The 27,766-nt window shown below is 35.6% G+C and overlaps 1 protein-coding gene across 3 annotated transcripts in view; it reads right to left on the reverse strand.

The window, feature by feature from the left end:
* Positions 1-27,766, reverse strand: part of ATF2 (activating transcription factor 2) — an 89,941-nt gene that overhangs the window by 15,041 nt on the left and 47,134 nt on the right. For 2 of the 3 annotated variants that reach the window (XR_007134022.1, XR_007134023.1), the window contains exons 8-13: positions 21,544-21,722; positions 19,967-20,081; positions 17,224-17,310; positions 4,651-4,800; positions 3,388-3,594; positions 2,838-2,911 (exon numbers count right to left, since the gene is read on the reverse strand). Coding sequence is in view for 1 of the 3 variants with exons in the window: in XM_047772925.1 (XP_047628881.1) it covers positions 3,388-3,594; positions 4,651-4,800; positions 17,224-17,310; positions 19,967-20,081; positions 21,544-21,722 (738 nt within the window). In the remaining 2 variants the exon portion in view is untranslated. The remainder of the gene's footprint in view (positions 1-2,837; positions 2,912-3,387; positions 3,595-4,650; positions 4,801-17,223; positions 17,311-19,966; positions 20,082-21,543; positions 21,723-27,766) is intronic. The other variant, XM_047772925.1, reaches the window with a different exon arrangement.

A 27,766-nucleotide genomic window follows, 5' to 3' on the forward strand; every position in this document is an offset into this window, starting at 1 on the left:
CAAAGTCATATATAAACTTGAAACAATAGAGAAAGTCATAATTGAAGTACCCTTTCTTTCCAAACCATTCATGCTTTCCAACCCCCTCTTCATCACTGTTACATGATGGTACATGTCTCATTCTTAAAATTTTACCTCAAAGGATTCATTTCTATATTGATTTCCATGCCTACACATTTATCAATCTATAAACCTTTTAATAATGAAAAAGAATTTTGCTATAATTTTAGTATGTAACTTTATTGAGGTGAAATTCCCGTAACATAGAATAAGCCATTTTAAAGTGAACAATTCAGTACTGTTTAGTACATTTGCAATGTTGTCCTACCACCACCCTCTATCTAAAGACACTTCCTGTCACTTCAAAGTAAAACCCCTTACCCATTAACTAGTTTCTTCCTAGTTCCTCCTCTTCCCAGTCCCAGGCAACTACCAGTTTCATTTATATCTATAGATTAATGTTATAGATAGTTCATATGATTCATATGTGACTTTGTGTGTGGCTTCTTTCACTTAAGCATGATGTTTTGAAGTTCGTCCACACTGTACCGTGTACTATCACTCCTTTTTAACAGCTGTACAATGGGTATGTATGCTACAATTTATCCATTGATGGACATCTGGGCTGATTTTGCCCATAACAATATATACATTTTCCCAGGTTAGTACAGGCAGATAGACCTTATTCTCTCTCTTTTTTTTTTGGTGAAAGTAGTTTTTTAAAAATCCCTTATAACAACATCATTTCACCTATCTTCATATTTTGGTATGCATTTCTAAAACTAAGAACACTTTCTTATCTAACCATGATGGCATCACCACTCAATTATTAGTGATGAAAAATACTGATTTTTATGCTTAGTGAAATAAGTCAGAGAAAGACAAATACTATGATGTCATCTATATATGGAATCTAAAACATGAAACTAGTGGATGTAACAAAAAAGAAACAGATGTATAGAATAAAACTAGAGCTTGCCAGTGGGGAGATAAAAGAAGGGAGGGGGAAAATAGGGGAGGGGATTAAGAAGTACAAACATTTTTATATATAAAATAAGCTACAAGGATATACTGTAGAGCACAAGGAATACAGCCAATATTTTATAATTTTAAAGGGAGTATAATCTTTAAAAATTATGAATCTCAAAATGTTATACACCTAAAACTTATACATCAACTATAACTCAACTTTAAAAAGTACTGATTTTATTTGTTCTGTTTATAATTTGAGGCATTAACTAAAGTTATGTTCAACTTAGTGATTCCTTGAATTTGACTTCTATTTAAAGATTTCATGCTTGCTTGAAAACTAAAGTGTTAGCTAACTTTTACCTAATGATAAATCTTGCCTTTGTTCCTCCAATCAAGAAATTTCTAATCAAATTAGGAAATATAAAAATGTAATGCATTTTACAATGATATTTTAATCAGTTTGTATGGTGGAAAAAACATGAGATTAATGAAGTAAAGATTATATTTGAGTACTGAATTTTTGAAGGCTTTCTGAAATAATAAAGCACTGTTGCTATTCATAATGGTTACGAGTGCAGCAGTATAATTAAGGAAATGACAATATCTCATTAAAAGCTGTTAATATTGCAGTAACTTGGGTCAAAACAGAAAAGTGGCCCAAACTAAAGTCCAATATCCTGAAAATAATACCATCTATTTATATACCACTTTATAGTTTTCAAACATATTTACTTCTTAAAAAGGCACAATTAAGCCAAATTACAAAGGAAAATATTGATAAATTTATCCTATTAAAATTTATATACTTAAAAATATCTGCAACATTCTAAATCAACTGATTTATGAGGTAACCCAGAGAAGTAGGACCAGCAAGTATTATTATCTCTAGTCCATGAGTAAGATAACTAGGGCTAACAAAGAACGCTATTGTAAAGTAGTCAAGGCATTCAGAAAAAAGATTTTGTTAAGAAAAGAAAATAACAGATCTACCTAAATCACTTTATTAAAGTAATATGAATATTTTAAAATTTAAATGGTAATAGTCAATATTCTAACAGAGGAAACTGGTAAATAACAGCCATTTTTATAGTATACAAATAAATTGGTATCTATAATCTGTCTCATTTTATTCAAAAGGAAAAAATTAAGTTTTTTTCTAAAAAAATTATGAAAATAGTTTTGAATAAGAATTTATCAGGTAACATATTATTTATTAATATATCCTAGTATATAACTACATATTTGAAGTCTTTGTGATATGATAAATCATGTTTAATTTCATCCTAATGGTCAAAATGACAAAGTTGAAAAAGTAAATTTTGTAAGGTAATGTCAAAGCCTAACATGGAGTTTTCAAAGATATCTGCCTCACATGTGAAAAAAATTTAAGTTATAAAATTTACGTTAAGTTAAATACTATGCCTGGTGCTTTTAAAAAACTTGTTTCCAAGCGTTTAAACAAGACATTTATATTGATGACATCTTTAAACATATGAGAGCAGGTCTCATCATCAATTATGATGATACAGAAGATTCATTTTTAACTAGAAATGGGTAGCTCAGAAGATTGAACCAATAACAATACAATTCATAAACACCAAGTTTCTAGTTGATGCTCATCAATTAGTAGTTTGAATTTTACTTGAGAATATTCACAACATTAAAAACAACAACAAAAAGAAGGAAGAAAAAACAGAAGGAAGGAAAGAGACTTAGTGCTGCCTAATACCGTCACTGGAAATCTTACCAAAGACTAAAAAGGAGACTTAAAACCTTTATACCCCATAAGGTTCCTAAGAAATATATCTGAGGCACACTGGCAGGGCAGTATGAAATGACTTCTACTGCCACTGGCCATATTGTACCTGTTCTGTGGATAATTAGAGTCCTTCAGTTTCCAAAGCTGTCAATCTGGCACCTTTCACGAGCACTATATTCACTTTAAATAAAACAAACAAAACAAAATTTATAATTCAGAGAACAAAAGAACTTAAAAAACAAAAACTACAAACTGAAGCACCTTTATAGTTGTGATATAAACCAAAAAAGAAAAAAACCCCAAAAACAAAAAACAAAAATCAAGATAAGTGAAATACCACTGTTATTTTAAATTTTAAGATTCTTTGCGTTCTATATCACAACTTCATAAAGTTTAAACCAGGTAAGTTTAGGTACTTTTGTACTATACAAGAAAATACTCAATATTTAAAAATTTATTTACTGTATCAGTGTTGAAAGTTTTATATTACTTCATCTCAGTATTCAAACACGTTTACAAAACTATGCTTTATTATAGATTCCATACACACCCAGTATTGTATTCTAAAATGTCTGGATGGAAAATCAGAAAATATTGGGACAATCTGTATTCAGATATTAAAAATAAATAAAATAATTTATATATATGCACCATACCTGCAGCTGACCATTTAATGAACTCAAGTCTTCTGCTTTCTTCTCTAAAGACTGAACCCAGACTTTCCTTTTCTGTCGGCATCTTGAAGCTGCTGCTCTATTTCGCTCCAGAAATTTCCTCCTTTTTTCATCAGGATCTTCATTAGCTGCTCTTCTTCGACGACCAGTTGTACTTTGGGTCTGTGGAGTTGTATGAGCTGGAGAAGCCTATTTAAAACACAAATGAAAGCTTTTTATATTTGCACCTAGTGATTAAATTAACATAGGCAGTAAAGGTGAGAGCCACTAAGTCTCATTGTACACCTCAGTATTTTGGAGCAATGTGAATATCACACTGTGGTTTAACAAATTCCTTGAAACAAATGAGCACTGCTAAAACAAGATTCTCACTAATTAGCTATCGCAGTGAATGCTATTTTTTTAAAGTTTGTATATTTTCATTTATATAGAAATAATATGAAGAAATTGAAAATGTGATACAAATGATCATACAGGTCTTGTATTTTTTTTCAAGTGTACTTTTAAGCAAACATCACGATATTCTTCAATCCTTTGAAAATTATTATGGTACAAAAATAAAAAATATAATAATTTCTTAGAAAAATTCACTATGGGAACCATGTTTTCTATGTTATTTTTGAATAAAAAATAGCATTAAATATGGAAATATTCTTTAAAAATTGGTTTCTCTAAAATTAAGGAGTTGAAAGTATAGTATATAGATATTTAGTTTATTTATTCAGCTTTTCTTCAGTTCCTGAAATTTGGGGTCAGTCTTTTTCTAAGGGCCAGGTTCATGTAATTAATACTGCTTTTCCTGGTATGTAGAAGCCCACAGGAGCCTAGATTTTCATTTTAATTAGTCCCCCTGCCCTGCAATGGATCAGCCTGGTTATCTCAGATTGGCCAGAGTCTGAAATCTTCAGTCATTAGTGATACTGTTTAGTGTCTAGGACTACAGAACAATAAGTATCTTCAAGCCTGTCACAAATCCCAAAGTTGTGCCACAAACACTTGAATATAGGAGACAGGATGGGAACCCTTAGTAATAGTGCAAAAGAAACAGCACTCTCCAGCCATGGGCAGAATTCACAGAAGCAATCTCTTACCTCTAATTAATGATACTTTAAATGATGTGAACAAATAAAAACTTCTATTTTCTCTTAATCTATACAATAAGCAAAAATCTTAAGTTCTGCAGGGAAATAACCGGAATGAGCAGAAGGATAACTGAATGCCGAATGATACAAACACCACACATACCGGAGTTTCTGTAGTAGATGTGGCGGGCTGTTGTAATGACTGTGGACGAGATTCCTCTGACTGAGTCCTAACCAATCCACTACTATGACCTTTGACGGTATCACCATTGGTAACTGGAGGATGTTGCTGGGTCAAAGCAGCTTTTAATCTCTGAAAAGCATATACCAATTTAAAAAAACACTCTCTGCTTTCCGCCTAAATTCAACTCCCAAAGTAATCTTTGGTTAATCAAAAGAGATTATTTGTTAAGGAATACATATATACATTCCATTTTAAAATTAGTTTTATCATATTTCATTGCATTCCTAAAGTCATAATAAGTATCAGTAAGATAAACAACAGCACCTTTGGAGAGAATGTCTGAGACTTTTTTGTTTAGTACTACTAGAAGGTTCTATACTTTGCTATTCCTAATCAACTCTGAGAAGAGTAAAAAGTAAAAAGACTGCTGACTGAAAATGAGATTTCTTCAGCTAGAATAAGCAGCACAAGTAAATTATATATGTTTCACTTATTTTCTCCTATTCCACCCCTATATCCCATATCTGAATCTTCTCAGGCTTTGCCTTGATTCTTAGACATAAATATCTTTTCCAGATTTGAACCAATTTGATCTCTGCTGGCAGGTCTGATGTCAGTGTTTACTTGGGACAATGACCTGGTGTTGCATTTTTTAGGCCACTGTACAGTCCGACTGAACCTCCTCCTAGAAGCATCAGCTGGGTTTGCCTCCCTTAGGTCTTCCCTGTTTCCAGTAAACAGACCTAGTTCCAAGTCTGTCCCTGTTCAATCTTGTCAGTTAATTGAACTGCACCTGGCCCGCTATCAGAGTATGGCCAATCTAGTGTTAGAATGAGGCCCTAGACATTTATGCTACTTCTTTTTATAAAAATAATCTGAGTAAAGCTTATTATTCTATCAGCAAAAAATGTGTCATAAGTATCTTATCTCCCCAACCAGACAGTAAGCTCTTTAAGATCAGAGATTGTCTTCTATTTATTTCCTTGCATCCCTTTAGCAACTAATACATTGATTTGCTACATAGGTGAACAACAAATATATTTGGTAATTGACAGAAATTGGTTTCCTCGAAAAAGGCCCACATAATCTTTGGGGTAGTTTTAGTATTATAATCTGTAAATATGAAATAATTAGCATAAGATAATCATATCACAGTATCTAAGGAATCAAAGGGACCTCAGGTATCTGACAGACCTGGGATTACTGCTGTTGATACTGTTCTTAATAACTAAACATACTAAACATAGTCCTTGAGCTCAAAATAAAGTTTTCTAAAATCTGATGCAGGATATGTCATTACATTTTCGTAGGATCCATACTTAGGTACACATGCGGTGGGAAGGAGGTTACAAATACTGACATGAGAGCTGTGTTGCAGTCTATCCAGTGCTACCCACACTTACTAGAAGTAAATAACTGCCTTGGTATTATGTGTTAAAAACAGATTCTTTGGGAGTTCCCGTTGTGTCACAGCAGAAACTAATTTGACTAGCATCCCTGAGGATGCAGGTTCGATCCCTGGCCTTACTCAGTGGGTCAAGGATCCGGTGCTGCTGTGAGCTGTGGTGTAGGTCACAGACGTGGCTCAGACCCCATGTTGCTGTAGCTGTGGCATAGGCTGGCAGCTGTAGCTCCAAGTTGACTCCTAGTCTGGGGACGTCCATATGCCACAGGTGTGGCCCTAAAAGGAAAAAAAAAAAAAAAAAGGTGACAGATGCCTCTTTTCTGACGGAGTACTTCTTTATGAACTGCAAGTAGCAACATGATATGTAAAGCCCTAGTGTCTTCTGTGATTAGTATACATAATGCATACGGCTGAGAAGATACTTTATATGAGATAACACTTACCTGCCTCAAACTGTCTGTGTGACAAATCATTTAATCTTGAGTCTGTTTCTTGTGTGTGAAACTGGGAACAATGGTAACCTCCTTGCAAAGTTGAGGTAAAGATTAAATATAACATGTAAAGATACTTGACTCATAAAAGAATTTCTTAAATATCAGCTTCCTTTTTCAAAAACAGCTAGTGAGGCCTCTATTTTCTTAGCATGGGTGTTGGATTGAGGACACCAAAGAAATCAGAATAGTTCCTACACTTTCGTAGTTTCAAAATGTACTTAAGAAAAAAAAGTACTTAAAACACTGGCTGGGGGAAAAAAAATGTATACATGTAAGGATAACTTGATCCCCTTGCTGTACAGTGGGAAAAAAAATAAACTATTAAAAAAAAAAACAAAACAAAACACTGTCAAAGCCTTAGACATATTATATCATTGAAAATATATTCTTAAAACCACATGATATACTGCATCTTTCAGAATCTGGGTAAGATTCCTAGTTCTTTCCATTCTTCCTTTCATTTTTAAACAAGCAGAAATGACCACGTTAGCTGCAAAGACACAGGAAATTGGGACACTCCTAACTGATGGGATAATGTAGAAGTAGATGGATTCACACTAATTAGGTAGGTGACCAAAGCAGTAAGTGCCTGTAATCACTCAGAAATACTTAGGCTAAATGGTCAAAGAACTGGAAGTATAAAAGGAGTCTGAAAGTGTAGGAGGAGAATCTGAGGTAGGTGGTCAGTAGGCATAATTATGTCATTTAAAAATAGAATGTTAGACATCAAAATACAATGAACAAAGCATCCAGTCTGTAGTGTTAGGCTAGGGCTTTCATTTCTAGAAATAAAATATGCATAAATACAAGTATCGGTTGAGATGTGAAGCTTGGTAAATTATATGTTGGTAAAACATTTTTAAGTCCTTAGGTAGAAAACACAGAATTGAAGAGCATTTAAAGTTTTATAGTGAAGAGCTTAACTCTTAGAATTAATGAAATACAGTAACTGCCCATAGGGGAGGCTGAAGTACATAAACATCACTCTCTTGAATAATCTTTAGTAGGGCAAGTTACTACCTTATAGAGCACTTAAAAGCAGCATCAGTATTCATTCATTATCCTCTCTTGACTGCCCTAGGGTATACAGTACTCATCCAGTGAGGAAGCTCTAATGTTTGCTCCATGCTGTTACATTGATTACAATGGGTCTAACTTGGAAAGAGTGCCACTGGGTACAAAATGTAAGAAAAAAAATTTCGAGGGTTAATTAACACTGCTCTGAACTGCAGATTTTTTTAAAGACAGCAACAAAAATTTCACATGTTAAAAAAATTTATAGTAGGTTAGGTTAGGTTAAGAAAGTTGTTACTAAATATGATTCATATAAATTTTACAATTAATATAATATCTACAATTCACCCACATTTTAAAGAAGGGCAACTATTTGGACCAAAACAATGAATGAAAACATATATAAATATAATGAATATTTATTTTACAATAGAATTTTGGAGCTAATCAATTAGTCCAAATACCATCTTACAGATAAAGAAACTAAGGCCCAAAGAGTGTAGTTGCTTCCAAGAATGATAGAGCAAGTTAGAAGCAGAGCTAGGACCAGAAATTCTATTGACTCCTAGCTCACTGAACAAACATTAAAAAAAATTTTTTTTTTTTTTTTTTGCCAAACTAGAGCTTTTGTCTAAAATCAACTACTCTAAGTATATTACAGTAATTATTAAGAAGCATATCAGGCATCAGTCAGTCCATTGCTAAGATCAGAATTTCTCTCAATAGAGAAATCTAATATAAGTAAATAAAGATTGAGTACTCAGAGAAATTAAGATTTAGCAGGTCTATATTCTCTAACGTACAATAAAACCTAGGCACAATTTTAATTTTAAACTAAAGGTATACACTGCAAGAAAACAAGTTTTTACTACTATATTTCTAAGCAGACTACTGCTTTAATGGTTACAGCTAAAATTTAGAATTATAAAATTCAACTACTGGAGTTCCTGTGGTGGCTCAGCAGGTTAAGAACCTGACATAGGGTTTCTGAGGATGTGGGTTCAATCCCTGCCCTCGTTCAGTGGGTTAAGGATCTGGCACTGCCATTAAGCTGTGGCGTAGGTCGTGAATGAGGCTGGGATCTGGCGTTGCCGTGGCTGTGGCACAGGCTAGCAGCTAAAGCTCCCTTTCGACCCCTAGCCCAGGAACTTCCATGTGCCACAGGTGAAGCCCTAAAAAAAAAAAAAAAAAAAAATCAGCCACTATGTTGAAAACTTTTTTTGATGTCTTTTTATTTAAATTTTTTAAATCTTTTGTCTTGTTAGGGCCACACTCGCGGCATATGGAGGTTGCAGGCTAGGGGGTCCAATGGGAGCTGTAGCTGCCAGCCAGAGCTATAGCAAAGGGAGATCGGAGCCACTTCTGTGATGTACGGCCACAGCTCACGCAACACTGGATCTCCAACCCACAGAGCGAGGCCAAGGATCAAACCCACATCCTCATGGATGCTAGTTGGGTTCGTTAACCACTGAGCCACAATGGGAACGCCTTTATTTAAAAAAATTTTTTTGGAGATCTTTTTATTTTTTGTCTTTTTAGGGCTGCACCTGCATGGCATATGGAGGTTCCCAGGCTTGGGGTCTAATTGGAGCTAAAGCTGGCGGCCTACGCCACAGCCACCCCAGATCAGAGCCACGTCTGCAATCTACACCACAGGTCAAGGCAATGCTGGATCCTTAACCCATTGAACAAGGCCAGGGATTGAACCCGTAAGCTCATGGTTCCTGACTGGATTCATTTCCGCTGCGCCAGGATGGGAACTCCTGAGGTCTTTTTAAAAATCAGTATAGTTGAGGAGTTCCCGTCGTGGCGCAGTGGTTAACGAATCCGACTAGGAACCATGAGGTTGAGGGTTCGATCCCTGCCCTTGTTCAGTGGGTTAAGGATCCGGCGTTGCCATGAGCTGTGGTGTAGGTTGCAGACGTGGCTCTGATCCTGCGTTGCTGTGGCTCTGGCGTAGGCTGGTGGCTACAGCTCCGATTCGACCCCTAGCCTGGGAACCTCCACATGCTGCGGGAGCGGCCCAAGAAATAGCAAAAAGACAAAAAGACAAAAAAAAATCAGTATAGTTGACTCACGATATTGTGTTAACTTCTGCTGCAGAGCAAAAGAGATTCTATTATACACACACACACACATATTCTTTTGAAAAATATTCTTTTCCATTATGGTTTATTATAGGATATTGACTAGAGTTCCCCATGCCATATACTTTGTTTTTATCCATTCTATATGTAACAGTTTGTATCTGCTAACCCCAAACTCCTAGTCCCTCCCTTTCCCATTTACCCCATCTTGGGAACCACAAGTCTGTTCTCTATGTCTGTGAGTCAGATCTGTTATACAAATAAGTTCATTTTGTGTCATATCTTAGATTCCACATATCATATGGTATTTATCTCTTTATGACTTATTTCGCTTGGTATGATGATCTAGTTTTATCCACGTTGCTGCAAATGGCTTTATTTTCTTTTTATGGTTGAGTAGTATTTCATCATATGTATGTATTACATCTTTTGTATCCATTCACCTGTCCATGGACATTTAAGTTGTTTATATATCTTGGCGATTGTGAACAGTGCTGCTATAAACATAAGGGTATTATGTATCTTTTTGAATTAAAAGTTTTGTCTGGAATATGTAGACCCAGGAGTGGAACTGATGGATCATATGACAACTTCATTTTTAGATTTTTGAGGAACCTCTATACTGTTTTCCATAGTGGCTATATAAACTTATATTTCTACCAACAGTGGAGAAGGGTTCCCTTTGCTCTACACCCTCTCTAGCATTTTATTTGTAGACTTTTTAATGAAGATCATTCTGACTGGTGTGAGGTTATACCTTACTGTAGTTTTGACCTACATTTCTCTAATAATTAGTAATGTTGAATGTCTTTTCATGTACCTACTAGCCATTGGTATGTCTTCTTTGAAGAAATGTGTATTTAGGTCTTCTGACCGTTTTTTGATTGGGTTTTTTGTTGTTGTTTATTTGCACCAGCTGTTTGTATATTTCGGAAATTAAGCCCTTGTTGTTCACATCGTCTGCAAATATTTTCTCCCATTCTGTAGGTAGTCTTTTTGTTTTGTTTATGATTTCTTTTGCTGTGCAAAAGCTTTTAAGTTTGATTGGGTCTCATTTGTTTTTATTTCTATTGCCCAAGGAGACTGACCTAAGAAAACATTGGTATGATTTATGTCAGAGAATGTTTTGTCTGATCTCTTCTACGAGTTTTAGGATATGATGTCTTATGTTTAAGTCTTTAAGCCAATTTGTAGTTTATTTTTGTGTATGGTGTGAGGCTGTGTTCTAACTTCATTGATTTAAATGCAGCTGTCCAACTTTCCCAATACCCCTTGCGGAAGAGCCTATCTTTTTCCCATTGTATTTCTTGCCTCTTTTGTTGAAAATTAACTGACCATAGGTGTGTGGGTTTATTTCTGGGCTCTTTATTGTGTGCCATTGATCCATGCCTATTTTTGCGCCAGTACCATGCCATTTTGATTACTGTAGTTTCGCAGCATTGTCTGAAGTTTTGGAGGATTATGCCCCCTGCTTTGTTTTTTTTCTCATGATGGCTGTTGCAATTCTGGTCTTTTATGGCTCTATATAAATTTAGTTCTGATCCATATAAATTTTAATTCTGGTTCTGTACTAGAACTAAATTGCTTGGGTAATTTAATAGGGATCACATTAAATTTGTAAATGGCTTAGGATAGTATGGCCATTTTAACAATATTAATTCCTCCATCTAAGAGCATGAGTTTTCATTTCTTTGAATCATCTTCAATACCGTTTATTAACATTTATATAGTTCCTAGCATATAACATCTTCATCTCTTTGGTTAGGATTATTTCTAAGTACTTTATTTAGTGTGATTTTTAAAAGGATTTTTTTTTTTTTTACTTTGAAAACTTTTTTCTTAGATATAAATTGTGTCAATTAAAAAGTGAATAATCTGTTATGCTGATCAATCTGACATTCATTTTAAGAGGTAATCTGCTAAAAATAATTTGCTATTCAAATTCTACGTTATATGCTATAACCTTGGAAAACAAATTTTATCACATCTGTCAGAACTTGGTAGGAAGAAACTACTCTATCATAGTTCAAAGAAAAAATGTTATGTTCCCTAGAAACAATTTATGAAAAAGTCAGATCCATATTTCATATGTGCCACAAAAGCTCATCAGAGTAATAACCCTCCTTCTCCTGGGTGTTATCCTACCATCTGCTGCTCTATTACTTATCTTTATTTTGCAACTAATTAACAGCATAATCTTCTAAATTCAGCAAGTTAATTATCATTATTGTGGTCTTTGCAGCATCATCAGTCCTCATGAAATCTTGTCTCCCTACCCCCAGAGAACATATGAAAATGAAGTAGGTTGGGAGAGAGTCTGTTTTTTTGGAGTGGGCTCATTAGGTGTTTGCTGATTAGCTTGGCATGCAGAGGCAGGTCAGAAGAATTCTGCTGAACATGAGGTTCCATGCAGGGCCCAACTAAGTTAATGTAGGTTTCTGAACATTTGCCAGGATGCCCTCTGTCAGCTCTCAGTAGAAACCCCCCTGCAGAAAACCTACTGGCTACCCACTGTGTGCAAAGATATCTCAGTTTGTCACACAAGTCTTAAAGGAATGATTCTAGACTACACTTCTTAATTACTAAATCTTCTTATATAAAACTCCTAGATGGTTAACATTTTCTTATTCAGAAGTTACTTTTTGATTACAAATATTACATAGGAAATTTGTTTTATTAGAAGAGGAGCACAGATAGCAATTATCTATGGTTTTATGTGCTTACTGACCAAGCACCTAAACCTAAATTTGGTGAGATCCAATACAGTTTTATAGAAAATGTAGATCCTAGGAATTTTCATATAATCTTAAAATAGATGATTTTGTATTTGTGGAACCCGCCCCCCCCCACATTTTTTAAAAAAACTACATTCTTACTTTTCCAAAGACTTAAAAGTTCTTGAAAAACAAAACAAACACAGCTTGTCTGGAAGAAATTTCTGTAGCAAAAAAAGAAGGATCTTCTTTAAATATTTATGGTATACACATAAAAATGAATGTTTATCTTCCTGTAAGCCTTGAGCTTCTGAAAATCAGGGCTCCACAAAAGCATCCTTGGCTATCTCAGGATACAAATGAATTTCTCTTCAGCTGTAGTGTGCTTACTCATTCTTTTATATTCCAATGCTTCCATTTATCTTAGATTATTCTTTAACCACATTTTAGCAGAATTACCACTGCTGCACTATTTAACATATTATTAAAAGACTGTGAACACGAAGGTCAAATAAATCCTTAACAGAGATGCAGAACCAAACGAGGATGTTTAAATATTTTCAAAGAGTTGAAAACAACAAAGCAAAATCCAAATGAAACAGTGAAAGAAGAAATTAAAGTTCTGCTGGGGAGCTAAAGACTGGTAAACAGAAAAATTATTTAACATGTAACATGAATCTAGGGAATGTGAGAGAGCATGGAATTGGAGTTCTATCACTGACAGAGAAAAGAATCAAGTTCCATGATCAATTATCTAGTCATTAAGAAAACTCTGTGTATTGGGATATGAACCTAGTCTCAACTTTCTCCAATCAGAATTATACATTTATTTAGTAAATCTTTTTTTTTTTTTAGCCCCTTGAAGCTTAATAAAGTAAAATCAATGACACTGATATTTTAATTCAAATATAGAAATAATCTCTATTTGGTATTTTAACTATTTGGTATTCAATATTATAAAAAAGCATCTAAAATAATTTACCACACAGAGTGAGACTGTCCTTGGATTTCAATTTAAAATGTTTGAGGGGAGTTCCCGTTGTGGCGCAGTGGTTAACGAATCCGACTAGGAACCATGAGGTTGCGAGTTCAGTCCCTGCACTTGCTCAGTGGGTTAAGGATCCCCCCCGCCCCCCCCGCGTTGCTGTGAGCTGTGGTGTAGGTTGCAGACACGGCTCAGATCCTGTGTTGCTGTGGCTCTGGCGTAGGCCAGCAGCTACAGTTCCGATTAGACCCCTAGCCTGGGAACCTCCATATGCCGAGGGAGCAGCCCTAGAAAAGGCAAAAAGACAAAAATAAATAAATAAATAAATAAATAAAATTTTTGTGATTTAGTACTGTGATTTTAGTTGGAAGAGTTAAGATAATCTTATTAAGCACCTCTTAATAATACAGGGATATTTAAGAAAACCAAGCCTCATTATATATATAAGTTTAATCAAATTTAAGAGTTATTAAAGTACTTGGGAAAGTTTGTTAGACAATGAGGTACCTATAGAGAAAACAGGATATATTAGGTTTAAAATGAAGTTTAGCATGTTTAATTATATTTACAACCCTTTAAAACAGATCATTCTACAAGTGGATTTAGAAAGTCGCCCGAGAACTTGGAGAAGAAATAAGTTTTTGAATTTGTAACTTTAATAAATCTATTTTTATTTTTAAAAAGATTGTGAATGATGGTTTTTATGCGCAAAAATCACTATCAAGCATATCAAAAAACTAAAAATAACCAAAACCTCATCAATATGATATAATCCTAACTGCCATACTTATTGGAAAAAACAAAAATAAGGCTTTAGGGAGTTCCCATCACGGCTCAGTGGTTAACGAACCCAACTAGGAACCATGAGATTGCAGGTTCGATCCCTGGCCTCACTCAGTGGGTTAAGAATCTGGTGTTGACGTGAGCTGTGGTGTAGGTCACAGATGTGGCTGGGATCCCATTCTGCTGTGGCTGTGGCGTAGGCCAGAGGCTACAGCTCCGATTAGACATCTAGCGTGGGAACCTCTATATGCCTCAGGTGCGGCCCTAAAAAGACAAAAGACAAACAACAACAACAACAACAACAAAACTGAAGGCCTGCCTTTGTGTCTCAGGTGCTTTTAAAAAATAAAAATAATAACAATAGTGACCTTATTAAAAGGTCAGTAGACTTTTTTTACTCTCTTGATGATCATCAGAAACATATGCAAGAAAAATCTCAAAATTTAAGATGACATTTGCTGAATTTCTGAGTACTCAAGAAGTTTTCATTAAATAAATAACAATTGGTAGAAGTAACTGTTAAATTAGGCTGAGGCAAGATATGAGCATGAATTGATCTACAAAACCAAAACTATTTCCAGGTTATTCCCAAAGGTAGGTAGATTTGTTTTGTACTTATATAATTGATATTGATGATAATGACAATGCAAGCACTGAAAATTCTTGAATCAAACTTATACATAGAACAATCAAATATATTGGCTGAACACATGAGTATATACTGATTTCACTTCTATGAAGTTCTATTATAACTGCTAGTGACAAATATCAGAAGAATTGAGGGAGGTGGACTGACCGGGAAGGGAGATAAACTTTCTGGGTAGATGTTAATGTTTTATACCATAACACAGATGGGAGTTACATGAATGCACTTAAACCGTAGGGTTAACACCAGTCCACTTCAATCTATGTAAATTTTACATTAAGAAAGGCTTATTACAAAATTATTAAGGTTAGAGAGTGGTCTGAAGTATAGATAAAACAAGAATGGCAGTTATATTGCTAATAATTGAGCTGGGTGATGGGGATGTGGGGGTTCACTGACTTTGTGTATGTTTGAAATCTTCCATAATTAAAAGCTTAAAAAAATGAAATAAGCTAATTACCAAAGTAGACTAATTTCTGATCTTTTTATTAAACTAAAACAGGGCAATCTTATTTACTATCCCAATTAAAATAGGCAATCACCTAACTAAGGCTATTTTATATATTAACAAAATTCTAATAATAAATTTAATTGGGCTGTTGGATTTTTAGGTGGGGCAATCTGTGACTCTCCATGCTATATTTTGGGCTTTCAACCAATGACTGTTTTTCATATATAAATTTTTGAAATATACCTTTGTTGTTTTTTAATATACAAGCATACGAAACACTTTATTTTTTTTGTCTTTTTGCCTTTTCTAAGGCCGCTCCCACGGCATATGGAGGTTCCTAGGCTAGGGGTCTAATCAGAGCTGAAGCCACAGGCCTATGCCAGAGCCACAGCAACACGGGATCCGAGCCTACACCAGGGTCACGGCAACGCCAGATCCCCAACCCACTGAGCAAGGCCAGGGATCGAACCCACAACCTCATGGTTCCTAGTAGGATTCGTTAACCACTGCACCACGACGGGAACTCCAAAACACTTTTATTCTTATTAATTTCCCAGTGACCTAAAAGAAAGTTATTCAGGGAAGTAAATTTAATAGTTTCTGCAAATATGGCCTGCTCTTGTAGCAAAGAGTATTTCTTTAAATCTGATTTGTTCCTTTTGAATTAATTTGTGGGGAGACATGTCCACTGAATATGTAAAAATATTTAAAATGCAGTGTACAACAGGATCTCTAACTTCTATTTCTACTCAGTTCTAATTGAACTTTTCATTAGAACAGTAATGTTTAAAGTAGGAAATGTAAAAAACATTCCCTTAAGCTCTTCTGCTATCAATTGAAAAAGATTCATCTTCCTATTTCCGTGACTTTGACCTAAACATGCTGTTATGTGAAAAATTCCTCTCTTGGGTTTTCCAGTTCTCTCACAATAATCCATAACCAGCTAATTTTTATATTCTTCAGCATTATTCATTCAAATGGTATAGAAGTTATTAGCGGCCATTTCAGATTGATTATTTGCACTAATAGAGAACAGCAGTAAAAAATTTAAAGCCTGACAATAACACATAACAGGTTTTATGTGTAAAGATTTATATTGTTAATATAGTGCCTAGCACAGAACTGAAACCAATAGGTAATTAATTACCAGTTTTCTAAGGATACATTCATTGACTGATGTTAAAGGGAATTAGCCCTAAAGTATATTAGACTTTAGAAGGAAGAATTATATGATTTAAAACAACAACAACAACAAAACAAGCTTGCCTACCCCTGCCCCAAAGTAGCAGCTTCAAATCTTCTTCCAAGAAAATTAGCAAGTTAGTAGGATTTTGTGCTAAGGAGACCCTAGAAATTAAAGCGTAATTCCACCCCCCTTTTAAAAAACAGATAAAGGAAAATGAGACTCAGAAAAATTAAAGTGATTTGATTAGGGGTAGTGAATAGCAGAATTAGGATTAAAATGATCATGTTCATCCCTTAACACCAATTTCTTAGTGTCTGAAACACAACTCAAAAATATGGTTTTCCTTTTATATATTATATACAGTGTTTATTAACTTGTATACTATTTCAGAATTTTTGTTAGTACTGTTCTACTCACTTGTATCACTGTTTAAAACACTTATTATATCAGCACTGTCTCCAGATGATATACATCTAGTTTCAGCTGCAATATCCCTAGCCTCCAGCAGGAGGAGAGTTTGTCTAAAAAGCCACACCAAAACCAAAACCCAACAAGAACTAGAACTTTACTCCCAATCTATCTGTTTGTTTTAAAAGTACCACTAACCTGTCACTATGTTAATGAAAGCTTTCCTTTTCCAAACTTTCTAGTTCTTCTATAATGTAAATATAGTCCACAGTTTTATAAAACTTGATCTAAATTGTGCATTTGAATTGAACTTTAATGGAAAAAACTAATTCAAAACAGGCTCAAGGAAAATGCACACAACAAATACAATCTTGCTTACCATTTTTGCTTCTGACTGTACTGGCTGAGGAGAGGAAGGACCTGGAATTCCTGGAACACTAGGCACCATGGTGACTGGTCGAACAAGCTATGCAAAAGATATTGAAAAAGAACTGCTTGAGAATATACTCAAGAGATTTGTACTTTACTTACACAGTGGCTACTATAATACTTTACAAATTATAACAATATATATTAATATATGCCAATATATTATATACATTAAATATAATTATTTGAGACCTCAGAATCAGAAAACTGCATCTCTATATTAACCCTTTATTGATCCTAATCCTACTTTAGCCTTCAAAAGTTAATTTTTATGAGATACTTGCTTCCCTAATCTTTAATTTTCATTATTTTTTCAATGATTCCTTCTTTTTTTTTTTTTGGTCTTTTTGCCATTTCTTGGGCCGCTCCTGCAGCATATGGAGGTTCCCAGGCTAGGGGTCGAATCGGAGCCATAGCCGCTGGAGTATGCCAGAGCCACAGCAACGCAGGATCCAAGCCACATCTGCAACCTACACCACAGCTCACAGCAATGCCAGATCCTTAACCCACTGAGCAAGGGCAGGGATCAAACCTGCAACCTCATGGTTCCTAGTTGGATTCGTTAACCACTGTGCCACACGGGAACTCCTCAATGATTTCTTCTTATAGAAAATCATAATATTCAAAGTGACTGGTTCAAAATTTCTCACAGATCTGTCACACTTCCATTTTGAATGAAAAAGGAAAAAATGTCAAAACTTTTAGTAATTGGGCATAAAAAATAATTTCAACAATTAATTTTTTTTCTAAAATACATATATGTAAAATTTCTAAAATACATAAATGAAAGTTCTTTGATATATTAATATAATGCATAATGACAAAGGAAAACCTGATTATCTCTAATAATAATAATAATAATAATAATGATATAGGGAGTTCCCATCCTGACTCAGGGGAAACACACCATGAGGATGCAGGTTCAATCCCTGGCCCTGCTCAGTGGGTTAAGGATCCGGTGTTACCATGAGCTGTTGCGTAGGTCGCAGATGAGGCTTGGATCTGGCGTTGCTGTGGCTGTGGCGAAGGCCAGCTCCAATTCGACCCCTAGCCTGGGAACCTCCATATGCCGTGAAAGTGGCCCTAAAAAAAATATGGAACATGTTTTTCCACTGTCTTTTGCCTTTTTTAAAAAAACTAATCTCAACAATGAATGATTAGTTATTGTATACCTAAAGGATATTTCTTTTCCATTTCAGTTTCTTTCACTGCAGTTTACATTTAACAAGATAACCATATAATCCCAGATAGAGGTCATCTTTTTCCCCTCAAAAATATCCTGAGAAAAGAGGAAGTAGTCACCTTACGTTTGAGTCCTTATAAAGTCTCTCAAATAATGCATTTTGAACAGCACAATTCTGTCTGAAGACAACACATCCTGAAATTATTTCAATCAATGCTTAGATACTTAGAAAAGTCACTTAGAAAAACCAATTAAAAAATATTTAACATTAATTTTAGTAATATTCTTGAAGATATAATTTCACCAAAAGTGTTGGATGTTACTGTAAGGAGGCAGTTATATGAGGAGTTCCCACTGTGGTACAGTAGGTTAATGATCCAGCTTGTGTCTGTACAAGGCCATGGTTCAGTCCCCAGGCTGATGTAGTGGGTAAAAGATCTGCAGCTGTGGTGAAGTTTGCAGATGCAGCTTGGATTTGATCCCTGGCTCAGGAACTTCCACATGCTGTGGAGGTGACCAACCCCCCCCTCCTCCCCCCCAAAAAAACCCCCCAAAATTATAGAACAAATGATTATATTGAACTGATCAGAAATATCCACCTACAAGGTAAAAGAAGAAACTGTCTTTATACTGTATGTGTGAATATTAGGGCTTGGTATTAAGATTTCCCAGGTTATAATAATAACTGATTAAAAAAGTGTTAAATTGAAATTAATTAGATGAGGATAAAAATATTGTTTTGGAAAATTGTGCTGGATTTCTTAAAAATTGGTTCTAATAATGAAAACTTCAATGTCAAAGACACATGTGAAGTATCTGAGTAAAAACATTTTCATAAAATGTGAGAATAGGAAAAAAGCATTATTTCTAAGTTAATGTTAATTCAAAGAATATGCTTTTAAATATTCACTAAATTATTAAATATTACAAGTAGATATTTAACTATTATCTATTGTTTTTCTAACATGCTCCTCAAAACTTTTGGTTTAGAACTTCTCATTAGGAAAGTGGGGGACTTTCTACTAGACCATTTAGATTTTCACACGCTTGGGACAGCAAAGGAATTTTGTAAACGCAACTTGACCATAAAAGTTCACAGAGAGTGCTTTTCTAAACAATTTCTATAACAATCAAAATACTGTGAGTTACCTGATAAATGTTCCAGTATAAATATCTTCATAAAGAATAAAAAAAAAATCTGTGTTAATGTTTGAATTCTACATTCTAGCAAATTCAAATGGGTTGAGCAAGGAATAAAGTTCTTAATACTAGAAATATAAGGAAAACAATGAACATTTTGAGGATGGAAAAATGTTTTCTACCAATTATGTCTGCCTTGAAAGGTAAATGCTATCACAAAAAATATCAGTGAGTAAATACTTACCACTAACAAGTATTTCGTTGGATTCCCTTTCATAAAACTAATCAGGCAGCCCCAGGTGTATTTTCTGATTACAAAGATCAGTTTGTAATAAAGAAAAGATTTAAATAGTCTAAATTTCAAACTTACTGGGACTGCAGTTGGAACATGCACATTAGAACTTGTAATTGATGCAGGAATAGCAACAGGCATGGTTTGTCCATTAGGAAGATGTAACAGAAGAGGAAATGGGCCTGGTACAGGACTAAGAAAATAACAGAAGGGTAATTATAAAAAACAAATCCATATCAATAATCTCTACAACTATAAGAGTATTTCTATTTATTATCACTTAAAAATAAATTTTCTAGAGAAAGACAAACACTATATGAATTCACTTATATGTGGAATCTAAAAAACAAAACATGAACAAACATAAAACAGAAACACAATAGTCAGGTGGCTGCCAGAGGGAGGGACGGTAGAGGGATGAGAGAAACTAAGAGGTACAAACTTCCAGTTACAAAATTAATGAGTCAGAAGGATGAGATGCACAGCGTAGGGAACACAGTCACTAATAATGTAATATCATCTTTGTATGGTAATAAAGGTAGTCAAAAGGTACAAACTTCCAGTTATAAGATAAATAAGTACCAGGGATGTAATGTACAACATGATCAATATAATTCACACTGTTGTACATTATATATGAAGGTTGTTAAAATAAGAGAGTAAATCCTAAGAGTTCTCATCACAAGGAAAAAAATATTTTTTAATTTTGTATCTGTACAAGATGAAATATATTCACTAAACTTACTGTTGGGAATACTCCATAATGTATGTAAGTCAAATTATTACGCTGTATACCTTAAATGTATATACTGCTATATGTCAACTGCAGGTGACCCTTGAACAACACAGGGGTTGGTGCACTGATCCTATGTATGGTGAAAAATATGAGTGGAACTTCCAGTTGGCCCTCTGTATCTGCAGATGCAACCAAGTACAGATTAAATTGTATAGTAGTATGTATTTGTCGAAAAAAATCTGCGTTTAAGTGGACCCATGCAGTTCAAAAAGTGCTGTTCAAGGTTCTACCATATATTTCAATAAAACTGAACAAGAAAAAAAACCCCTGCAGCTCCAGGCTAAGGAAAATGCCCATTTGACAGATGAAACCTGATACCATCTTTCTCATATAATGAACAAAATACCCACAAAAAATTATACATGGCATATACATACCACTCAACTAAAAACAAAAATTTTCTAACCACTACAAAGCACACTGTAAAATCTATTTTAACTATATCTTATATGCAAAATGTATATAAACAGTGTAGAAAAAAATGGAAAAAGTTATGAATTTACTTAGGATCATCTCCAATATGTTAGATGAGGAAAGTTCCTACCCAGAAAACTCTTGAGAGCTACCTCTAAGAACTAAAAGAAATGTTACCTGGTGATAAAAGTAATTTTATGTATTTTGTGTGAAACAGCATGAAAATAAGAGATTGTCTTAAAAATCACATTTTATATTGATTTGTTTTTAAAATTGTTTTCTAGTTTATTAGATAATACTTATATTTATAAAAAAAAAGACTACCCAAGTACTTTTTCTAAAATTCAAAGCATGTAAAATATGATCAACACACAAATATCTTAGGACAAATTTTGACAAGAAAAACTTAATTCATATAATTCAATGATTGGCCCAAATCACTTACACAATTGGCCTGTTGGAAGATGGTGCCTGGGTGATGACAGTACTTGAGGTTGGTGAAGGTACTGCCTGCTGAATAATTACGCTTGAGTCAGAACTTGTAAGCAGCACATTGGGAACCTGTAATGATGCTGGACGAACAATAGCTGATGTGGGTTGTGCAGTTTGTGCCAAAGGTACTTCCTATTTAATAGTGAGACAGAGGAAGAATGCAATTTAAAGTGCAATTCATGTTACCTTAGTGAAAAGAATATATTTTTAAAAACAACCACAAACATAATACTTAATACCCTCCCCAAGTATATTAATATTTAAAGTTAATTAAAAGAAAGTGTGAGAAGCAGCTATAGGAGTTCCTGTCATGGCTCAGCGGAAACGAATCTGACTAGCATCCATGAGGACACAGGTTCGATCCCTGGCCTCACTCAGTGGGTTAAGGATCCAGTGTTGCCGTGAGCTGTGGTGCAGGTTGTAGACTTGGCTCGGATCTGCTGTTGCTGTGGCGTAGGCCAGTGGCTACAGCTCCAATTCGACCCCTAGCCTGGGAACCTCCATATTGCCATGTGTGCTGCCCTAAAAAAACAACCAACACCCCCCCCCCCCACCAACAAACAAAAAGCAGCTGTAAAGTTTCAAATCAATGTTCATACTTTAATTTAGAAATATCTGAGTGGTTTTTTTCAGCACCACTTGTTTTATCATCAACCTAGAAATAAGTTAGGCAAGGCAACTCTGCTATAATTCCATAAGAATTTTTAAAAAGTAAAAATTCAATCCCATTCTCATAGAAGCAAAAGCATTTAAAATCTAGAAGGGATTACTTAGTCCTACTCCATCATCATATTGTATAAAGAAGAGACAGGTCCAGAAGATTGTTACAGTTGATGAAAAATTTTTTAAACATTTCTATTATTTAATTGGTAAGTGATATGCATGTTTGCTAATTTCAAGTAAATATCCCTCCCTTACCAAATGATTTCTCAGTATCAAAAGTCCAAATAATATCAATATCTTGAATGTAAAATAACTACTGGAGTGAAATCTTTCCAAAGTAAAGGAAAACACAGAACCTTACACATGGTCTTTTCCCCCATCTTATAGATTGGAAAAGAGATTATGGGTCTTATCCAAAATGGCATAACTAGCTAGTGTAAAAGCTAGCTCTACTGTGTTCTTTAAATTGTCCTTTATTCTGCCATTTTATTATCAAAATCTTGTTAAGTTACACAGAAAGAAAGATAAACTTAGCACTATTGGAACTTTATTTATTTCACAAGTTTGAGAATTTATAACATGCCCTCAAGGACTAATGGGAGGAGAGACCACAAAAAAGTAAAACAAACAAAATTTCAGACCGTAAAAATGCATTATATACTAAGAGCACAACATAATAAATCATTAAAGATTAAAAATCAGAGAAGGTTGGAGTTGGCCACTTTAGACAGCACAGTGAGGTAAGCTGAGGTTCTTTACAAAATATCATTTGAACAGACACTGAAAAGATGAGGAAAGCACTCTAGGGAGAAAGAAGAAACACCAAAAGCAATGTCTTTCAGTTAGGAAAAAGCTTAGAATACCTGATGAACACACCAGGGAATGGTACAAAGTGAGGTTGCATGGGTAGACAAGACCAGATCAATGAGGACTTATGGAAGGAGGGTGTGTTATCATAAACCACTGAAGGATTTTAATCAAGAAAGTGACTTATATATTGAAAATAAAACAACCTATGCAAAATAGGTTGGAGGTGGAAGTAGAAAGTCCAAGCAATTGTTAAAAATTATATTAACAATATATTAACAGTAATTGTTAATAATTATTAGGTAACTATTAACAATCTAAGTAAAAGATGATGATAGCTTGGACTAAAATGGTGACAATGAAGATAGAACAGATAAGGATGTATTCAGGAAGTAAATCTGTATTCAGGAAGTAAATCTGGTAAGATCTGCTCTGGTTTCAGTGTGAAGGAAAAGAGCGAATTAAGTCTTCTTGGCTTGAACAACTAGATGGATGGAGAGAAAATCTACTGAGATAGGGATAACTGGAAAGAATCCAGGGTTCTGATTTAGACATATTATGTTTAAGATGTCTGTCAGACATAGAAAAGGAAATGTCAAGATGGAGTTGGATACAGATATAGAGATCTGAGAAATAGCTGAGTTGATATAAATTTGAAAATCATCAGTTTGTAGATGGCTTTTAACAAGAAAAAAAAAAAAGAAAGAAAAGAAAAAGAAGGAAAGAAGAAAGAAAAGAGAAGGGGGCCCAGAACTTACTTTTTACAACTTGGAATGACTATACCCTACCCCAGAGGAGCTAATGACTTGAGGAATGCAGGAAGAATACTCCTATAAGAGGCAAACGCAGCAAACAGGAAAAAACTGTTGAGTGAGAAGGGAATGGAATACGCTCCAGGAAAAGATATTTATGTCAAAGGCTTAACAGCATTCCTAATAATTGTGATAATATGGAAAACAGTCTTTATATCCAGTAAGAACAAGATAAGTAAATACATTAAGATAAGGATAAAATAAAGTGCAACCATTAAAAATTACGACTTTGAGAGAGTTCTCACTGTGGCTCAGTGGTAACCAACCTGACTAGTATCCATGAGGACGCGGGTTCAATCTCTGGCCTCATTCAGTTGGTTAAGGATCTGGTGTTGGCTTGAGCTGTGGTGTAGGTTACATATGAGGCTCAGATCCCACACTGTTGTGTTGTGGGCCAGCAGCTGTAGCTCTGATTCGACCCCTAGCCCAGGAACTTACATATGCTGTGGGTGGGGCCCTAAAAAGCAAAACAAAACAAAAACCAAAAATAAATAAATAAAAATTATGACTTTGGAAAACTTCTAATGACATGGGAAAATGTTCACTAATCCTGAATATCTAAAGCATGATACTAGGATTCTTTTCTTCATATCTTTGTATCCCTTTATCCTTCTATGTAACTAGTCACTTACATATGTATATTTTTATTTTTTATTTTATTTTGTGTCTTTTTGCCTCTTCTAGGGCTGCACCTGCGGCACATCGAGGTTCCCAGGCTAGGGGTCAAATCGGAGCTGTAACCGCTGGCCTACACCACAGCTATAGCAACGCCAGATCTGAGCTGCATCTGCGACCTATACCATAGCTCATGGCAACACTGGGTCCCCAATCCACTGAGCAAGGCCAGGGATCAAACCCACAACCTCATGGTTCCTAGTCAGATTTGTTAACCACTGAACCACAATTGGAACTCCTACATGTGTATATTGAAACACATGTAAAAGGTGGTTTGAAAAATACAAACCACCTTTTAGCTCATAATTGAGTGCTAAGAATCACTAGTATTTTGAAACACTTTTCCTAGATATATACCTGCATTTGTACATAATGTAAATGTTTACATTATGTTTACATTACAAAATACTAGTGATTCTTAGCACTCAATTATGAGCTAAAAGGTGGTTTGTATTTTTCTTCCTCATATTTTTCTGTATTCTTCAAAGTTTTTATAATAAGAATGTACATTTATAATAAGGAAGTGAAAAAAACCCAAAACACCCAAGGTCAAAGCGTCTATTTACCCAGGTAAATAGTTAACTTTTTCTGCTTACTCCTAGCTTCTCTGCCATGGCAGAAGTTCACTAGTTAGGTTATGGTTTTAGAATAATGTAATCTACAAAATACTGTCATTGCCTCTTTATACGTCCCACTGCCTTTTTCACTGTGCCCCAAAATAAATGTGTTCATTAGATGTGTTAATGAATGAAGAATAATCAAGAGGTACCCATAATAATGGTAAGTGAACACACAATATAGTCCAGGTGGTCCCAGGTCACCAGGGTATTCAGATTCAGGAATGCGGCCCTAAACCATCTACAAAAAGCCTGTACTAAGACAGTATCATCACTATTAACTTAGTTGCTATTACCAAAGATCCACTTCTGAGTAGCTATTCCTTTAAGCCTTTAAAAGCCTAAATAACCTTTGTTCAAATAATTTTTACTTGTAAGAATTCTTAAGCTGTCACTATATATAAGTAGCAAAAAATTAAATAGCAAAACCCAGAAAAATTAAAATTTATAAATCCTTTAAAAGAAAATTATTATCTAAAATGACTGCTGGAGACAAGGCAAGATGGCAGAAGAGTAGGGGGACATGCTCGCCCTCTCCCACAAACATAACAACAAAAAAAAACACATCTACATGTAAAATGACTCGCACAGAGTAACAACTGAATGCTGGCAGAACTTAAACATCCAAAAATGGCAAGAATCTCTTGACATAACTGGGTAAAACAAGAGAAAAGAGGAGAGAGAGCGAAGGGGAATCAGGATCGGATTGGCACTCCCAAGAGGGAACTGTGAAGGAGAAAGGGACCTCACACCATGGAAAGTCACCTAACTGACGAAAAGATCAACTGAGTCGGAGGGATCTCCAGACTCCAAGAAAAGCACAGCAATGGGTCTGAGATCTAAAAAGCAGAGTGAGAGCCTCACGGATCATCCGAACCACTGGCACAGACACCAAAAACGGAGATGCTCGGGTGGGGGCTGGGCACTGAGACCTAGGCCCTGGAGGTTAGTCCCTGGGAGCGGGCTGTGGTTGGCAGTGTGGAGACAGCCTGAGGGATTAGGAAGCGGTATGTCGTGGGTGGAGGGAGCAATATGCTAAGGGCTGGGGAGTAGAGAGCCACAATAGAGGGAACCCTGAAAAAGGTCTAGACCCAGAGGAGAGACAAGGTGCCAGTGTTGGGGAGGGAAGAGAAGGGGTGGGCTGCCACAGAATACTCCTTGTGTCCCAGCGTGCACACGTGCCTGCTAGCTAGCAGAAAGCAGAGCTTCCCAGCACATCCCACCCACCCCCTGCACCTGGCCAGAAGCTGCCTGCCATCCTGGTGGGCGGTTTCACCACCCTTGGGAAGCCATCCACCACCGTGGCTTTCCCTGGCCCAGCCTGCCTGCACAGAGGAAACGCCCTACACCTGTGGAGCAAGCTGCCCAGCACCACTTGCCCTCGGGAAGAGTGTGGTGGCCCAGGAGCACCAGGGCAAGCCCTGCCCAGCCACAGGGAGTTCACCTCCACCACAGAAAAGAAAAACACAAGCAAGATGAAGAAGCTCAGAAACCATTCCCAGTTAAAACAACAGGAGAACTCACCTAAAGCAGTCAACAAACAGACCTCTACAGTCTATTTTTACTGTCTATTTTTACTGTCTATTTTTTACAGTAAAAATACTGAAGGAATTAAGAGAAGATATGAACAGCAATGTAGACTCCCTCAGAAAGGAACTAGAAAATACAAGGAAAAGCCAAGAAAAACTAGAAAATTCATTTGCACAGGTACAAATGGAGCTAAAGGCAGTAAAAACCAGAATGAATAATGCAGAGGAACGAATTAGTGACGTGGAAGATTGAATAATGGAAATCACCCAAACAGGACAGCAGACAGAAAACCAAATGGAAACACATGAAAACAATAAGAGACCTATGGGATAATGTAAAGCGGGCCGATCTACGCATAATAGTAATTCCAGAAGGAAAAGAAAAAGGTGATTGAAAATATATTTGAAGAAATTATCGCTGGAAACTTTCCAAATCCAAAGGATACTGATTTCAAGGTACAGGAAGCACAGAGGGCCCCAAATAGGTTGAACCCAAATAGACCCCACCAAGACATATTATAATAAAAATGTCAAAAGTTAATGATAGGGAGTTCCCGTAGTGGCGCAGTGGTTAACGAATCCGACTAGGAACCATGAGGTTGCGGGTTCGGTCCCTGCCCTTGCTCAGTGGGTTAATGATCTGGTGTTGCCGTGAGCTGTGGTGTAGGTTGCAGATGTGGCTCAGATCCTGCGTTGCTGTGGCTCTGGTGTAGGCTGGTGGCTACAGCTCCGATTCGACCCCTAGCCTGGGAACCTCCATATGCCGCGGGAGCGGCCCAAGAAATAGCAAAAAAAAAAAAAAAAAGAAAAAAGTTAATGATAAAGGCAGCAAGAGAAAAGCAAAGTTCAATTATAAGGGAACCCCCATAAGGCTATCAGCTGATTTTTCTACAGAAACTCTACAGGCCAAGAGGGAATGGCAAGAGATATTTAAAGCACTGAAAGGAAAAAAAATATGCAACCTAGAATACTCTATCCAGCAAGAATATCATTTAAAATAGAAGAGGAAATAAAGAATTTCTCCAACAAACAAAAGCTAAATGAATACAGCAATACAAAACCCATTCTAAAAG

This window comes from Phacochoerus africanus, chromosome 3, assembly GCF_016906955.1.
Source record: "Phacochoerus africanus isolate WHEZ1 chromosome 3, ROS_Pafr_v1, whole genome shotgun sequence".
Classification (NCBI taxonomy): Eukaryota; Metazoa; Chordata; class Mammalia; order Artiodactyla; family Suidae; genus Phacochoerus; species Phacochoerus africanus.